This window comes from Panicum virgatum, chromosome 9K (genome assembly GCF_016808335.1).
Source record: "Panicum virgatum strain AP13 chromosome 9K, P.virgatum_v5, whole genome shotgun sequence".
In the NCBI taxonomy this organism is placed as follows: domain Eukaryota; kingdom Viridiplantae; phylum Streptophyta; class Magnoliopsida; order Poales; family Poaceae; genus Panicum; species Panicum virgatum.
In genome coordinates this window covers 38,953,594-38,972,498 of record NC_053144.1, presented here as the reverse complement: position 1 = coordinate 38,972,498, position 18,905 = coordinate 38,953,594, and the positions used below count along the sequence as shown (strand labels likewise).

Sequence of the window (18,905 nt, the reverse complement as noted above, 5' to 3'; positions counted from 1 at the left end):
GTGACTCCTCGCTGCTGTACTGATCATCGGCCTCTGCTCCACTGTCACTACCGGTGCCGTGCTGCTGAACACGGCATGCTGCCCTCTGAGTGCTACCACCTCAGGTCTGTGGACCAGAGCGAGTCTGTGGTGTGGTCTGAGCGACCTCCGACTGACGTGTACGCCCTGGGCGGCGTAGCAGTGGTACTGACCCTGGCTCCCCCTCAGCCTGTGAGTCCCTAATCTGAAGAGAACACTACCTGTATGCAACATCTGTAGCTGCCTCAGCACGCTCCCTCTCACGGTCCTCATTAGTGCGCTTCTTCCTTGGCTGCACAACCTGCTTGCTCTTGCCCTTTTTATCACCTGTCATCTGTCACAGAGAGTTGGTGGAAGATAATGGAATAAGATAGGCAATTATGCATGATACTAGATGTTCACTAGAGGAAAGAATGTCCTTAAGCAAAGCAAGGAGCGATATGAGCCTAAACCAGGAACTATCACACTAAGTTTGATATGACAAGTCAAGCGCAAGTGTGTTCAAGGCAAAGTGCGAAGCAAGGGATATTTGTGTCAACATGTGTGTAAAAGGTGTGAAATTGAAAAGACGTCACATGCTGGGGATGTTTAGGATTGTACCCTTGTAGATCGGAGATGAAATGAGACGAAAACGACGAAAATTGCCCTTGGGCCAAACCACCGAACACCTGAAAGGCACCGGGCTCAGTGGTGGGAGAGAGGACTGAGCTCAGTTTCCTGCGCGCGTGGAGGTCTGGAAGAGGTAGGCTCGCGCGGAGTGAGACTACGGCGCCAGGGGGAGGCGCGACGGTGGCGGCGACAGGTGTGCGAGGGCCTAGAGCAGCGGCGGCGGTGAGTGTGAACGGCGGCGGTGAGCGCGGGCGCGTGCTGCTGCGGTGGCGGCGGTTCGGATGCGGGAAAGAGAAGGGGTGCGTGAGACTAGCACATGGGGCCCGCGGGCAGATATAAGTGAAACTGAATGCGCGGGCCCGCAAACCCTAAGAGCACCAAAAAGACCGATGGTGACAGGAAATGGCGTCGGAGCATAGCATCGGAGTATTGTTGACTGGTTTTGAACGAGTTTGAAAACTGGTCAACACAGGGACACCGGTTGAACTGCCAGGGAAGCATCGGTGTTTCCGGTGGACATCGGTGCAACTGCCGGAGAATTGTCCAGAGACGCTGCAAGTGCCAAGAATCCTTCGCAGTAGCACCGGAAGAACCGCAGATAGACTGTCGGTTTATCCGCCAACCCTCGGATGCACCGGTGGCCGTCGGTGTAACTGTCGGAGGAATGTCCAGAGACGATGCAGATGCTGTGCCACCAAGAGTTAAGCACTGGTTGAACCGATGCAAGGAAGAGCAAGGCGTTAGTTTAACCGGTGGTGAAGATTTTGCTGCGCTGAACTACAGACTCTACTTCTGATCCAAATTTACAAAAACCAAAGCCATAAACACTCAATTTGGACCATTTTCGAGAGACATCTTCACCCCTCAAACACTCATACTTATAGTGCTCGCAAGCTTTTACATAAACATAGGTAAATTAAGATCCAAGCGAGGATAAACATAAAATCTAAGAAATGTATGAGCCACTTTGCCTATGAACTTAGAGATTGAAACTTTAAGTTCGCTAGGACGTGGCTCAATAGGCATGAAAGCGCAACATTGATCTTATCACACTTGTGGAGTTGATATATCATATTTAGCATGAATATCTTTCTCGAAGTATGATTTGCTCCCTTCTGATGCTACTATCGTGATGCAATGCCAATGCAAAGCGAGAAATTAAACATGAATGCACGCTATATGACAAGCACAGTGCATTGCAAGAATTTAAGTCTATCTTGTCAAGTTTGAACCCTCGGCAAGCTTCTTCATGATGAACCATTCTTCATGCCATGAGCAAAACAAAGACCACCGGCTCATGCAAGACCCATATTCATCACTATCTTGACAAGATTAGACAAGCTCCTAGCATATGTACATATGAAATGCATCTACATGACAAGGCAATTACATGATGTTAGAAGCATCTAGAATATTAAGCTCACTTCGCAACCTACAAAAGATGCTCTCATCTAGAGGTTTTGTGAAGATATCCGCCAACTGATCTTTGGAATGAACACCACAAAGTGATATATCATTCCTTGCCACATGATCTCTTAGAAAGTGATGGCGGATATCTATGTGCTTGGTGCGAGAGTGTTGAACCGAGTTATTAGCAATTTCAACGGCACTCTCGTTATCACAAAGGAGCGGGATCCTATCTAGTACAACACCATAGTTCAAGAGGCTTTGCTTCATGTAGAGGATTTGAGAACAACCCTAGCAAGTGGCACCCACCCGATGTACTCTTGCGATCCACATGACATCCGGCAAAATCCGAATCCGAGTATCCCAAGAGTGTAAAACTAGCGCCTTTGGGGTGCCACAAGCCTATGCTAGACGTATACTTGAGATATCTAAGGATCCGCTTAACGGCAGTAAGGTGTGATTTCTTAGGATTAGCTTGAAACCGGGTGCACATGAATACACTAAACATGATATCGGGCCTAGATGCGGTTAGGTAAAGAAGTCATAGAACGATAAAGCATTTGGTCAACCGATTTACCTCCCTCATCCAAGTCAAGATGTCCATTAGTTGGCATTGGAGTCTTGATCGACTTGCAATCATCCATCTTGAATTTTTTGAGAATATCCTTTGTATACTTTTCTTGATGGATGAATGTCCCTTCCTTCAATTGCTTGATTTGAAAACTAAGGAAGAAGTTGAGCTCACCGATCATAGACATCTCGAATTCCCTAGCCATCATTTCTCTAAATTCTTTGCAAAGAGTGGGGTTAGTTGAACCAAAAATCATATCATCAACATAGATTTGGCATACGAATATCTCTTCATTGATGATTCTTGTGAATAGAGTTGTATCCACCCTCCCGATCTTGAAGACCTTGTTGAGGAGGAAGTCACGAAGGCATTCATACCAAGCCCTTGGCACTTGCTTGAGCCCGTAGAGCGCCTTATGCAACCTATAAACATGATTAGGATATCTATGGTCCTCAAACCCGGGAGGTTGTTCCACAAACACCAACTCATTAATAAAGCCATTTAAGAACGCACTCTTCACATCCATTTGAAAGAGTTTCATGTTATGATGTGAAGCGTACGCTAAAAGGATACGGATGGCTTCAAGTCTTGCAATAGGGGCAAATGTTTCACCAAAATCCAACTTGTCCAAAGCCCTTTGCCACAAGTCTTGCCTTGTTACGAACCACCACACTATACTCATCTTGTTTGTTGCAGAAAACCCACTCAGTGCCAATGACATTCTTGTCTTGAGGGCGTTCTTAAAGAACCCAAACTTCATTGCGGGTGAAGTTATTGAGCTCTTCTTGCATGGCCATCACCCAATCCGGGTTCTCAAGAGCCTCATCTACATTTGTGGGTTCCAAGCAAGAAACAAACGAGTAATGTTCACAAAAAGAGGCATATTGATGTCTACAAGTTCTTACTCCACCGGAGGAATCACCCATGACCAAGTCAATGGGATGATTTCTTGAAGTTCTTGTGGGCCTCTCTTGTGATTGAGACGATAAATCTTCTAGTGGTTCAACATCTTGGGCTTGAGCTTGGGCTTGTTCACTTGTGATGTGGGTGTCATCAAATGAAAGTTGTTCTTCGGCCACTTGTCCATCTTGGGTGTCATGAGGAGGATGTGAGGTGCCATCTTCTTCATCGAATGACTCATAGTGGTGATGCAATGGTGTAGTTCTTTCTTCAACCTTGGATTCATCCTTGGAAGTGGCTTCAACTTAAGTGGATGAACTTGGTAGCTCCTCAACTTCCTCCTTTGGCTTGACTTGCCCAATGGCTATGTTCTTCATGACTTCCCTTAGTGGTTCATCACCTACATTATCACCAGAAAATTCTTCCCCTTGGGAGCCATTAGTCTCATCAAACTCCACATCACAAGTTTCTTCAATCATGCGTGTGGCATTGTTGAATACTCGATATGCTTTGGAGTTTGATGAATAACTGTTGACGGTCATTATTTCCCATTTTGACTGTCAACTTCTCGGGAATAAATTGAGCCTTGCACCATGTTCCATACATATTTTGCCTAATACTTACAAATTCTACAAGTTTTGGTGGTTTGAGAGGTTTTGCAGGGTTATGCTCAGAATATGCAAGAAACAACACTAAATGGAGTACCTACAAGGATGGTGAAACATGGATATAAGATGGCACCATTATAAACATTATTAAATTCCAAATTTGATATTGCCATGTTGAAGAGATCGTCAATATGATCGAATTGGACACTTGGATCATCCAATTCGGAGTCCGGACGCAAAAGTTATGCAAATCACAAATTTCGGACTCGTGTTGCATAGAGGCTGCAGGCCGGCCGGCCTCACCTAGGCCGGCCACCCTGGCACCTCTTCCAAACACATCTTGCCTTGCCACAAGACCACTAGGGATCCTCCAATGGACCCCTATGAACTGGATATACAAGTAAATACAAAATTTATGACCGAAAAGCCTAGCACATGGATTAAAAGACCCGTTTGCAGCACTTACCGAGATCTTTTGGACCGGAGCACCACCATGGACTTCATACACAAGTTGATCAGCAAGCCCGTGAAATGGAGGGCCGAGACGTGCCAACTCTTGGCCGGCCGGCCTAGGGGAGGCCGACCGGCCTACAATTTTCAACTTTCAACCAACGCAACCAACACCGACATCTAGACAAGATCAGGAGCGTCCACGAGAAGGGCGGTTGCAAATGGAGGAAATCACAGGCAGGCCAGCCCCACTTTGCAGTGTCTCGAGCTCATCTTCGCGTGGAAGCTATGTCAACTGACCCTCTTGCGTACACCCGATGCCTCGGCCAAACTCCGACCTCTAGCATCTATAAATAGAGAGCAACACCCTCACTCTCAACACACACCAAAGGAGCTTTCTTCTCTCACTTTTACTTTCTAGAGTAGGTTAGGTAGTTGGGAGTTAGAGTCGAGTTGAGCTTGTCTCCGGATTCCAGAGTCGTCATCGGAAGTCGGGTATATGATCTTGTATCTTTTCCTTTGACATTTATCAATATAAGTTACCATTATCTTTCCGAGTCAGCTTTACTTTCCGCACTTATTTATCTACTCAAGTTATCTTACTTGTGCGCGGAAGTAATTCCTCTAGCTTAGGCTTTGTATCTTTCTTGTTTATCGGGATCTTACCTTACGGGTTTTCTCGCCCGAACTAGGGAACTCAAGTTAGGTCCCTAGGTTGAGGGGGATTTCTCTTGTTCGTGACAAGAGAAATCCTAACACCGAGTACGGATGTGGTGTCCGAGCTTAGTGTTAGTTAGAAAGTGTGTTCCATCCCACGGTACCGTTGTGGTAGGCGGCAGGTGGTGACAGCCCTATCCGTCTCTTGTAGTCCACCACGTTCGGGTGCTTTCATAGTAGTAGTGCCGACTGCTGTTGGACTCCCTTCTCACCCCAGTCTGAGTCCTTCCCTGAGGCCGCCGAAGTAAGCTCTAGATTCCCGATAACTAATTAGAAACAAGGTTTAGTCTAGAGAGGCTAGCTCAATAGTTTAGAAGTGTTTTACGAGTCTTTCTCGCTCGTTGTCGTCCCAGCAGCTTACCTCTCTAAGGATTAGTCTCCTGTGTCAGACGGTCTTCGTTGGCCATTATCTTATCTTATCTATTAGACTTACCCCCCACTAAGTTAGTCGGTTGATATCTCTAGTAAACTTTGTCATTCGATTTACGATACTCTTTACCATTGTGCTTCCCTGAGGAAAAATACGATACCCTGGAATACTCCAAGGTGAAGTGCTACAACGGTAATTTTGTGCGCTTGCGGAATCCATATTGTATTGAGCATAAGAAACACCAACAATAACCAACAAGAAAATCAACATCACATCTACTTTCAAACTTGCCTAGGTGCTTCCTCTTTTTGTAGATATAGCATTTGCAGCTGAAGACCCAAAAATATGAGATGTTGGGCTTCCTCCTAATGAGAAGTTCATAGGGCGTCTTCTTCAAGAAGCGGTGGAGATAGACCCGATTGGATGCATGGCATGCGGTGTTGATGGCTTCCGCCCAAAATCTTTGTGAGATGCCATAATCATCCAACATTGTTATTGCAAGAGTGATCAAGGTCCTATTCTTCCTCTCCACTACTCCATTTTGTTGGAGTGTGCAAGTTGATGAGAATTCATGCTTGATGCCAATGTCATTGCAAAACTCTTCAACTTGAGTATTTCTAAACTCCGTGCCATTGTCACTCCGAACCTTCACAACACTTGACTCAAATTCATTTTGAGCTTGCTTGAAAAAAGTCTTGAAAATCCCCATGGTCTTGCTCTTGTCCTCTAAAAAGAAAGTCCAAGTGTATCTAGAGTAATCATCAACAAATACAAGACAATAGAGATTACCGCCAAGACTTTTATAGATGGTTGGTCCAAAGAGATCCATGTATAGTAGCTCCAAACTTCTTGATGTTGACAAATAAGCTTTCATGGGATGTGACGATGCAAATTGCTTCCCGGTTTAACAAGCACTACACAATTTCTTTTTGTCAAAAGTAACATCTTTGACACCAACCACCATACCTCGTTTGAAGGGCTTCTTGAGTTGGCTCATTCCAATATGAACAATGTGGCGATGCCAAAGCCAACCCATGGAGTTCTTGGAGAAGAGACATGTCGCGAAGCTTGCATCATTAGATGAGAAATCAATAAGGTAAATGTTACCATGTCGAAATGCTTTGAATATTAAGCTCTTATCCTCCTTACTTGTCACTACAACCTCACTATCACTAAAGGTGCATATTAGTCCCAAATCACAAAGTTGAGCAATAGATAACAAATTGAAACTAACTGACTCAACAAGCAACACATTAGAGATAGAAAGATCCTTGGTTATTGTTACCTTAGCCAAACCTACCACTTTTTCTTTTGAGTTATCACCAAAGGTGACATATTCATGATCGCACACATCTTTATCTAATGAGGTGAACATCTTTACATAGCCGGTCATGTGTTGTGTACATCCGCTTTCAAGCACCCAATGCTTTCCATCGGCTTTGTAGTTCACCTACACACAAATGTATTATTTTTGAGGTTTGGGAACCCAAGCAAATTTGGATCCTTTGACATGAGTTACTAAAGCTTTAAGAACCCATAGTTAGCGTGGTAGCTTTCCATTCATTTGAGTGCCAATGAACTTTGCCTCAATCTTGCCACTTTTAAACTTGCTGAACAAGAAATGATGTTCATTGAATTGATACTTGTAGTTAGGAGGCAAGGTAGGAGGTGGGCGAGTAGGAATTGGACACTCCCTTATATGATGCCCGGTCATTTGACAATATTGGCAAAATGAGTCAACTTCCTTGTTGAAGCATGCCTTGAGTTCCGGAGACTTGGGAGAATTTTTCGGAGGCTTGGGAAATGATCCAAGTCCATTTGTCCCAAAATGCCTTGCATTGTGGAAGAGAATCTCCTTGTGCAAGTATTCTTCCCTTGTCACATTGTACATGCACTTGGTCATGCTTTCAAGTTTCTTCTCAAGTTGCTTCTCCTTATCATGGTTAGTCTTTGAACAAGTAGAAAAAGTATGATGACAAGTAGTAGGGTGAGGCAACTCCACAAGATCATCACAAGAAGTAGATACATTGACTTTGATGACTTCCTTTTGAGTTTCTTTTAGTTCTTCATCCAAAGCATCAAAGGCAAGGTCAAGTTCTTGATATTTCATATTCAAGTTGTCATAATCAAGCTTAAGTTTCTTATTGCATGAAGTAAGGGACTTATTAATCACAACTACTTCATCATGTTTAACATTCAATTCATTGTGCTTAGTAAGTAACTTGTCATGCTCCTCTCTAAGTTGCTTGCTAGAAACAATGCATGTATCATGAGTTTCTACTATCTCTTTGTGTCTAACAAGCAACTCATCATTTGAGGCCTTAAGCTTAGCATATTCATTTTAAAGAACTTTGCATTTAGATTTATACTTCATGATCACTTGTTGGTACTCATCTAGGATAGTTTGCACTACATTAGGAGATAAGCCATGTTCACTTTCATTACTAGAGGAGTTGTCATCATCGCTCACCTTGGAGTTATCTCTTGCCATGAGACATATGGTGGTGGAGGTAGAGGTGGCTCATCATCATGCATGGAAATCCCCACAATTTTCTTCTTGGATTCATAATCACTTGAGTCATCACTTGAGGTTTCTCCATCGGTGATCCACTCTCCAAGAAAAGCCTTGATGTCTTCCTTTCTCTTGAAAGACCTCTTCTTCTTGAAGTCCCTCTTCTCATTACTTTTTTTTGAGTGCTTATTTTGATTGTTATCATCATCTTGCTTCTTGTTGAGCTTTGAAGGTTCGGAACAATCATAGGAGAGATGCCCATGTTTGCCACAATTATAGCACATCTTCTTGGTATTGTCATTGTTTCTCCGAGTACAGAATTTGTTCTTCTTGGGATCATAATTATACCATTTCTTGTTCAACCTTGACATCATCTTGGAAGTCTTTCTCATGAGAAGTGCAAGCTCAACATCTCCATCCTCATCACTTGAATCTTCACTAACTTCATCATCACTTGAGCTTGATGAGGGAGCCTTGCACTTGTTCTTCTTCTTTGACTTGCGATCACTTTTAGCTTTGAGTGCAAGATCCTTATTGGCATGTTGGGGATCAACTTCTCCCATGAGGAACATCTCATGAGACCAAATTTTCCCAATAACCTCACCGACTTCAAGTGTTGCAAGATCCTTCTCATAGAACAATGCGGTGACGATGTTGTACTTGGGCTTGTGTAGTGAATGTAGAACCTTCCGGATGACATCACAAGTAGACAAAGGAAAATTTTCAAATGCATTAATGTCCTCAACAAGTACATTCAATCTAGCATACATTTGTTCATCCAATTCATTGGGAAGTATTTTGAAATCATTGAGTTTTTCTTTAAGCACTTGGTACTTCTCATCACGAAGCTTTGTAGACCCAACACGAATGGTCTCAAGCTCTTCCAAATTTCATGAGCAGTCTTCTTGCTATGAACACGAGCAAAGATATCCTCACTAAGAGCATCAAACAAAGCATTATTAGCTCTAGCATGATATTTAATTTGATCTTCACACTAATCACAAACAACGGCTTTTTCGGTAACCTCCCAACACATGACATGGAGAGCCTCTAGATAACCCGTCATGCGGGCTTTCCAATAGCTATAGTTTCTCCCATCAAGTTTGGGCAGTCCACTACTCTCCGGGGCCATCTCTAGGATTTTAAGCCTATAAAAGATAGGCTAAGCTTTGATACCAATTGAAAGAATCGAGGCCCAAGAAGGGGGGGTTGAATTGGGACTTTTTCAAATTTCTAGAAAGTCTTTAACCTAGACTAGTATTGCACAATCTATAGATCCTTTTTTATTGGCTAGAGCGCACTAGCAAAGGATCTTTAGGTGGGTAGACAAACTAACATGGTCATCTTGCCTAAGAAGAAACACACTAGCAAGAGAAAACCTTAAACACAAAGTCACACTATCATGTGATTGTCCTAGTCAAACAACAAGCAATTAAGAGTAAGATCACAACAAAGAAAATTTAATTGCTTGAATGTAAATGCAAGGGACACGAGACAACCGAATTTTTTCCCGTGGTATCAAGGAGTTGACGCTCACCTCTAATCCACGTTGGAGCACCCACACAAGGGTATTGCTCCTTTGCTTCCACAAGGAGCAAGTGATCACTAAAAATGCTCATTCTCCATCTCTGAAACGGCGAGCTTCACACCGTGTACAAGCTTCTCTTCTTGGGGCTCCCACAAACTCCAAGAGCTCACCAAGAACCTCCCGATCACCAAGACCGTCTAGATGCCGTCAAACACCAAGAGTAACAAGCTCCAAAACCTTCACTTGACCTACACTTAGTTGGCCCTAAGCTCAAGCACACTTGCTACACTTGCAAAGGTTGAATTCTTCAAGTTTGGAACACAATTAAGCTCTAGATCTTCATCTCATGGCTCAATGCACTCTCTCCTCTTCTCTTGGGTGGCCTCAGGTATTCAATGCGTCAAAAGCACCATAAATGAGCTAGGGGGTCGACTTATATAGTGTGGAGGAGCCCCCATAGCCGTTGCAAACCCACTGCACAAAAATCGGGACCATTGAAACATTCGATGCTTGTCATCGGTTCAACCGCTCTCTCTATGTTCAAATAGTAGCCGTTAGAAGTTCTGACACTATGCACAGACCTGCATCATTGCACCGATGCATACTCCGATGGGGCATCAGTTAAACTGGTGCTGAAGGAACATCGTCTCTGGTCAATGGTATACTTAATGCACCGATGCCTTCCTTAGATGTGTCGGTTAAACCGGTGCTAAAGGCAAGTTCTCAACCACCCAAACATACTCTCTGGACAATAGTATGTCAATTGCATCGATGCTTATGTTTGGACTGTCGGTTCAACCGATGACCTAGGGTATCTTGACTTGATTCCAATTTGCATCAAAGGAAATGAGCCGACAGGGGCCATCAGTCCTTCCGCTAAGCTTCGGATGCACCGATGCTCAAGCATCCGTTAAACCGGTGCTACTGAATTTCTTGTTTTGCAGCTGAATTGACTTGGATTTGATTTCTTCTTCGATTGTTTCTTCTTCCAAGTGTTGTGTTGACTTCTTTGGACTGTCTTGAGCTGTATTTGAGCGAGTGTGCAAGATTTCTAAGGCCAACTCAATTTTGGTCAAGCTACTAACTCGAAAACTCCTCTTAATAGTACGAACAAGAACTAAAAACTATAAAACCCGAACTAAATCAAGTGTCATTCATCTCCTTGTGACACTCGAGACTAGAAAGATCTTTAATCTTCGAAAATGAGTCCTTGTCACGCATGATTGTTTCGAATTGAGGGGTTTCCTTTCATATTTCATATGTAACTAAAACAATCATTGATTTTTCCTTCAAAAATACACGTTATTCACATACGGTTGTCATTAATCACCGAAACTTACTATTAGCATCTATCGGCCTAGATGCGCTTCACCCTGCCAAATACCTGGAAAAAAAAAGAGAAAAGAGGGAAAATATCCTAAATAGCAGTATAATTAAGAGACACTTGTTTGATGTTCTAATTTTACAATGTCAATATTTAGAATGGCAAATTTGCGAAGCACATTAATTGGAGTCCTAAAACTGCAACTTTCTCCGTCCCCTCCGATTACGCCTCCGCACCGATCGTCGCCGGTGCAGCGACGCCGCAATTTGATGCCGCATCCCGGCGCCATGCTCCCAAGCCCGATCTGATCTATTTGCGTGAGCTTGGCTTCGCGCGCCCCATCTAGCCATCTTCACTCGCTTCCCTGCACTAGCGCACCAAATCCCAATCGGTTCAGACCAAATCGGAGGTGGGGGAGATGTCCTTGTGTCGTTTCCCCGACTCGGCGGTGATTGGACAGAGGAAGATAGATGGTCCGGCTGGCTTAAATTTCAATGTAAATACTTTACCGGTGCTCTGGTTCTTGATTTGTTTTATCAGGGAGTACGTGGAGAGAGGAAGATGGGTAGCGCTGTTAGCTTAATTTCAATGTGAGTGTTTCGCTGGTGGGCTGATTTCAGCGTGAAGCCGCTGGTGTCTTTGATTTCAGTTTTGTTATTTTGGTCATCTTTAGTTTCCCCACACAATGAATCTATACTGTGGACCCAATGTGAAAACCTTCTACTAACCTCCATAGTGTATCTTTAAACATCTTAATTTTTAACTCTGTTGTACTCCATTAATGTTTGGTTAGTGTTGATCTAGGCTACAAGATAGCAGTAACATTTATCGTAATTCATTTTTTTGAAATTTAATTTGAATGTTAATTTAATTGACACCTAATTCAATACATTTTTGAATTAAAATTTAACTAGATTTTTAAATCACGTGCGTGTCGCATACGCGCTATAGGTGGAAAGGATCAGGAACAAAGTACTGTAACTTTAACTAGTTTAAAAATAAAATTTCACAGTACAGCACAAAACCACTATTTGTTACTCAAATAGTGGACTGCTATGCTTTATTCAAGAGGGTAGACCAATTATGACCTACCTTTACACAAATGTATACATATTTTTCTTTATGCCACTATATGCTCCAATACATGTTACACCCTTCCTTCTTCAATGACTAATAGATTTTTATCGCCAGCAAGAAAAGGACCCAACTTTAAGCTGCAACTCTTGTAAAGAGTGAAATCAGCGAAACTTTTTCTGAATGACCAGTGACCATTGTTTTGGCTTACTTTGTCTAGGCTGTGTACTGTAAAGTTCCCGAACTGTACAATTCCATCGAAAGACAAGCCTGTCATAAGTTCATAACACTGCTGGAAACTTCTCCATATACTCATTTTTTTATTTTCATCAACATATTCACCACCTCTCTCATGGAAGGCCTAGACTGGCAAGCCACCTGCGTGCATGAAACTGCAAGACCCAGCAAGTCCAGAGCCATTTCTTGCTCATATTCAGGCCAATACATGATTTCCTTATCCATGAGGCCTTTGATACTGCTGTGATCTGCTTGCTTCAGTTTTGTTCTCACCCATGTTGCAATGTCAACACCGTCTCCAAATGAAGGATCCACAGGCATCTTCCTGCATAAAAGCTCAAGTAGTACTACTCCATAGCTGTAGACATCGCTCTTCTCGGTTAATCTTGTAGAGTATCCATGCTCTAGGTACATAGTAGAGAACATGTTAACCCTTAAGTTTTTCTAGACACAGCAGTGGTGTGATCAAACAAACATAATTTTAAAGTAGTTACCTGGAGCAATGTAGCCAAGGGTACCAACAACAACAGAAACTGTTGCATCAGCATCTTCATCATGGACAATTTTTCCCATGCCAAAGTCTGAAAGCTTGGGAACTCGCTCAGCATCCATCAGTATGTTGCTTGATTTAACATCCCTATGAACAATCATGGGTAGACAGTCATGGTGCAGATATGAGAGGCCTTGTGCTATACCAAGGGCAATCTGATGCCGAGTCATCCAGTCAAGGGCAACTCGAGGCTTGCTTTGATGCAATAGGTTGAAGAGTGTCCCCTCAGGCATATATTCACATAAGATAAGTCCAATGTTTCCACGGATGCAGTAGCCATCCATCCTCATGATGTTTCGGTGCTTCACCGTGTTCAGGATCTTCATCTCAATGGGGAATTTGTATTGGGATAGATCAACGGTCTTTACAGCCCACTTCTTTCCAAGCTTACACTCTGTCCGGTAGACTGTGCCGTGCCGGCCTCTACCAATGACATATTTCTCGCTCCAGTTGTCTGTTGCCCGAAGGATATCTTCATAGGTCAGGTCTTCTGGCAATTCCTCTGTTGTGTCCATGCTACCGAGAGAGCCACGACTTGCTGATAAGCCATGTGCCCTCTTCACAATGTAGTAAATAACACACAAGATAGCAACCATGACAGCAAGAGTTGACATTAGCAATGCCACAATAATTCTTTTGTTCCTGTGTTGTAATTTCCCAGGTTGATTCTTGTGGGGATGAGCACAATCAGACTGTAAGCACAATTGAGGATTGCCTAAAAAGCTATCAGGTGACCTTGCTGCTAGCTTAGCCCAGCTACCAGGGAGCTGACCAGAGAGCTCATTGAATGAAATGTTCACAACCAAAAGTGAGACCATGTTGCTCAGTTGTGATGGGATTGAGCCGGATAATGAGTTCTTGGACAAGTCAAGCACTTCCAAATTTTGAAGTTTGCCTAGGCTACTTGGAATTTGGCTGGTCAATCTGTTGTGGCTAATGTTAAGAGCTTTGGACAGGTACTGAAGGTTGCCGAGGCTAATAGGGATTGCTCCTTCCAAACAATTTTCACCAAGCTGAAGCTCAATTAGACTCTGTGTTGTAGTGAAGGAGTCAGGTATGGTTCCAGTGAGGTTGTTTGTGCCAAGTAGAAGATTTTGTAGGTTACCAAGTGTTGTGATTTCTGCAGGTATACTTCCACTGAGAAGGTTATATCCAAGATCCAAATGGAGAAGACCCTTGCAATTACCTAATACACGTGGTATTGGTCCTGTAAGCCTGTTTGATGACATGCGCAGGGTTTCAAGCTTGCTTAAAGCACCGAACTCATGGGGTATTGGTCCTGAAAAGTGGTTATTGGAGGAATCGAGCATTGTCAGATTGTGCCATGAACCAATCACACCCGGTATCATACCTTCGAGCAGATTGCCACTAATGTCCATGTATGACAGTCCTTTGTTTATGCCCATATTTGCAGGTATGTTCCCACTGATTAGGTTGTTCTTCAGAATGAGCCTCAGGAGAGACTCACATTTAACAATTTCAATGGGGAAGCTTCCATTGAATTGGTTGCTTTCAAGATCAAGAACACTGAGCTGGCCTCCAGTACAAAGACCAGGTGGAATTTCCCCATGAAAGCGGTTGTCAGTGAGGTCGACCTGAACAAGTCCAGGTGTTGTGTTCAACCCCAGGACTTGTGGCAGCACGCCGGAGAACTTATTGCTGAACAAGGAGATCTCTCGTAGATTCCTTATTTGAGTGATCTCTGTGGGCACCTCGCCGCTAAGGTTATTGGTGTGGAGATAAAGCCTCTGCAGTTGGCTAAGCTTGCCAATCTCCGGTGGTATTGTCCCCGAGAGGCTGTTGTTCTGGAGCTGGAGCTCAACTAACTCCCGGCACTTCATAATTTCTGGCGTAATTCTTCCAGAAATGCCATTGTGAGCCACAGAGAACATCTGTAATCTGCTAAAATTGCCTACGAACACCGGAATTGAGCCTGTGAAGATGTTGCCGTCCAAGTAGAGCATCGTCAGTGACTGGCACTTCCCAATTGTATCTGGTACAGTTCCCGTGAACCCGTTATTCGACACCACCAGTTCTTCCAGACTTGCAAGCTCTCCTATGCTCGCTGGCAGTTCCCCGAGGAACTTGTTGTCGTCAAGGTAAAGCACCTGCAAATTCGGGAAGGATGCAAAGAAATCTGGCACCTTGCCGCCAATCCTATTGTAGGATAGGTATAAGGTGGTGAGGTTGCCGCAGCTGGCGAGGCTCCGGGGAAGCTCGCCGGCGAGCTGATTGTTGTAGAGGCTGAGGTAGACGAGCCGGCACCGCGCCGGGAACTCTGGCATTGGCCCAGACAGATTATTGAAGCTCAGGTCCAGGTAGCTAAGCGCCGGGAGCGTGGCGAGCTCTGGCGGTATGGCACCGGAGAGGGCATTGGAGCTGAGGTCGACGTACTCGAGAACCGGCGAGACAGAGGGCGCGGCGGCGGAGATGTTCCCGGTGAATGAGTTGCAGCTGAGGTCGATCTTCCGGAGCCGGCTCGAGGAGAGGAGCTCCGGCGGGACCGCGCCGGTGAGGTTGTTCCAGCCGAGGTGCAGCGCGGTGACCCTGGAGCACGCGGCGAGCGCGGCGGGGACGTGGCCCGTGAACCGGTTCTGGCTGAGGTCGAGCGTGGCTAGCGCTGGGAGCGCGCAGAGCCGGGGCGCTGACACCGCGAGCGCGCCGGTCAGCCCCGCTCCGGAGAGGTTGACTGCAGCGACGGTGCCGGCAGCAGAGCACTCGACGCCGCGGAACGCGCAGTGGGTCGGTGCGACGCCGCGGCCGCGGCCCCTGCTGGTGGTGACGTTGGTGGCCTTCCACGACGGCCGGAGGAGGCGCCGGGAGGCGGGCGGCAAGGAGGCGAAGAAGGCGAGCAGGACGGAGGATTCAGTGGCGCCCTCGGTCGACGACGCCTCCAACGACGGCGCGATGGAGGCGGCGAGCGTGACAAGGAGCAAGAAGGCCGCGGCAGCGGCACGAGACATGGGAGGGAGCCGTACCATGCTGCCTTGCTGAATTTGGTGCAGGAGGAGGGTGCAGGCTCCTTTCATTGGCGTGCAGGGCTTTGCCTTCGAAGGGTGGCAGAGGCTGAGGAGACGGAGAGACAGAGAGAGCGACGGCCATGGTGGCGGAAACATCGGCGAGTGGGGAGTGAGGCGGACCCTGCCGCATCAGGTGCTGCACTGAACGGAAAAGGTTATTTCAACCACATGACAGCACTTGTGATGAGCTAACTATGTAGAGTCATTTCTTAATATATAAAAGCCCAACTGAGTCCAACATAGACATGCACCACAATGACCTTACAAAAAAAAATACAAAATAATCTTACAATGGAGCACGACGCTAAACTTTTGAAAAAAAAAAGCTTTGATGCATGGGGTCAATAATATTGTTCGTTCATTGGTATTTGACATGTGTGAGATTCCCCTCAACATATTTATCCACCAAAAAGATAATACGATTTGTGCATGAGGTGAAGCAGGAAGTGGTGACTCTAAATAAACATGAGTGCTTCCTGAATGATTAGCAATATTGGTAGCACTTTGGAAACAATTCTCTGTGGTGAATTTTTCAGTACAGCGACCTCCACCATCCTGCATAAGTTTCCTGTGGAATTGCTGGGGTGCTGTAGGAGGGCAGTTTAGGAGTTTTTTTATAGATCACACAGTGCCATTGTCATCGCTAGTTACAATCTCTATATTTGAGAAGATCTGGAAGTTCATCCTAACAAATGGTCAGTGCTTGCCGTTTGATTAGCATAGTAGATCGGAGTGCAAGAATATTTGAGAAGCATTCCTGTTCAAGTCACGACTGCTTAGTATGTTCAGCGGTGTGTGAAAATATTAAAGTACCGTTTACTCAAGAGAATGGAAGGAACAAAAACACCCGTCACTGAAAAGAAGATTCGGGAAGCGATTTTTAATATGGAATACAACAAAGCACCAGGCCCGAATGGCTTCCCTGCTGAGTTCTACCAGCATTTTTAGGATGTCATCAAAGGTGACCTAATGAACATGTTTCATGATTTGCACTCTGGTGATCTGCCTTTGTTCAGTCTCAATTTTGGTATCATAATCTTATTGCCTAAAATCCTATAAGCAAATAAAATCCAACAATACAGACACATCTGCCTACTGAATATCAGCTTTAAGATCTTCACAAAAGTGGCCACAAGCCGTATTAATTCAGTGGCAGACCACCTTATCAGCCCTACACAAACAGCTTTTATGCGTGGCCAGAACATTTTAGAGGGAGTTGTAGTTCTACACGAAATCATATATGAGTTACATCGAAAGAATCTGAGTGGGGTTATCTTCAAAATAGATTTCGAAAAGGCCTACGATAAAGTAAAGTGGAACTTCTTATTGCAAACGCTTCGGTTGAAAGGCTTTTCACCCAAATGGATTGAGTGGATTAAGTCGTTCATCTCAGGCGGCAGCGTGGTGATTAACGCCAATGATGAATTTGGTCCTTACTTTCAAACAAAGAAAGGGCTGAGACAGGGAGATCCACTTTCACCCATCCTATTCAATATAGTAGCAGATATGCTCACACTCCTCATCAATAGAGCCAAAGCCAATAATCAGATAAATGAAGTGGTGCCACACCTAATCGATGGTGGGCTTTCTATCCAATATCCTACAGTATGTTGATGACACAATACTATTCATGGACTACAATTTGGAACAAGCTCAAAACATGAAGAACAACATTTGTGCTTTTGAGTAGTTATCTGGTCTTAAAATCAATTTTCATCACAAAAGTGAAATTTTCTGCATTGACGAAGCTAAGAACTATGAAAACCATTACATGGAACTGTTTGGTTGCAACTCAGGCAACTTCCCAATCAGATACTTAGGCATTTCGATCCACTATAGGAAGCTGTCTAATAATGATTGGGTTAGGATCCAAAAACGATTTGAGCAACGTCTTAGTAGTTGGAAAGGGAAAAACCTTTCAACTGGAGGCAGATTGACACTCATCAATTCGGACCTTAGCAGTCTTCCCATGTACATGATGTCCTTCTTTGAAATCCCAAAAGGGGTTCGTAAAAAGCTGGATTACTTCCGGTCTAGATTCTTCTGGCAAAGTGATGAGCACAAAAGAAAATATTGTTTGTCAAAGTAGAGTATTCTGTGCCAACCTAAGGATCAAGGTGGACTAGGGATACATAACTTAGAGCTTAAAAACATTGCTCTACTCAGTAAGTGGCTTTACTGTCTTCTAACGACAGATGGTACATGGCAGCAAATCCTACGCAATAAGTACTTAGGGAATAAACCTTTAGTACAAGTCCAATAGAAGAGTGGGGATTTACAATTCTGGGCAAGCTAAATGAAGGTCAAAGCAAACTTCTTAAAATTCGGCACCTTCATCATTAAGGATGGGTCTCAGATAAGATTTTGGGAAGATGCTTGGTTAGGTAATAGATCCCTTCGCGAACAGTACCCACAACTTTATAACATAGTTAGAAAAAAGCAGGATACAGTGACTGAGGTACTGAGTTCAGGTACCCTAATCTATCATGGTGAAGAGATCTAATTGGCAGCAAATTAGTAATGTGGAATAACATTGCTGACTAACATTATACTTAACCACGAACGGGATGATTTCAAATGGAATCTAGACCAGGCAGGTGTTTTTACAGTAAAATCATATTACCTCGGACTAATACATCAGAATATCCCAAATACAAACAAAATGCTTTGGAAACTTAAAATCCCACTCAAGATCAAGATCTTTCTATGGTACCTAAAACGAGGAGTTATACTTGCAAAAGACAACCTGGCAAGACGTAATCGGCAAGGGAGCCAACAATGCTGCTTTTGTCATAAAGATGAGACAATACAACATCTTTTCTTTGATTGCCGCGTTACACGGTTGGTATGGGCCTCGGTCTACGCGGCTTGGGGTTTGCCTACACGGCTACACCAAGTAGTATATCTAATATGTTTGGAAACTAGTTAAATGGTATACCAAAAGATTACAAATCACTTGTTCTTGTAGGTATCCCTTTGCTGGTCTGTTTGGCGCTGCAGAAATGCAGTG

The 18,905-nt window shown here is 44.2% G+C and overlaps 1 protein-coding gene across 1 annotated transcript; it reads right to left on the bottom strand.

The window, feature by feature from the left end:
- Positions 1-12,015: 12,015 nt before the first annotated feature.
- Positions 12,016-16,080, bottom strand: LOC120651344 (leucine-rich repeat receptor-like protein kinase PEPR1). The gene is made up of 2 exons (XM_039928820.1): positions 12,820-16,080; positions 12,016-12,729 (listed from the first exon to the last, which is right to left on the bottom strand). Exons 1-2 carry the CDS (start codon positions 15,989-15,991, stop codon positions 12,401-12,403), a joined length of 3,501 nt encoding a protein of 1,166 aa, XP_039784754.1. The 5' UTR covers positions 15,992-16,080; the 3' UTR covers positions 12,016-12,400.
- Between the last annotated feature and the right edge of the window lie 2,825 nt (positions 16,081-18,905).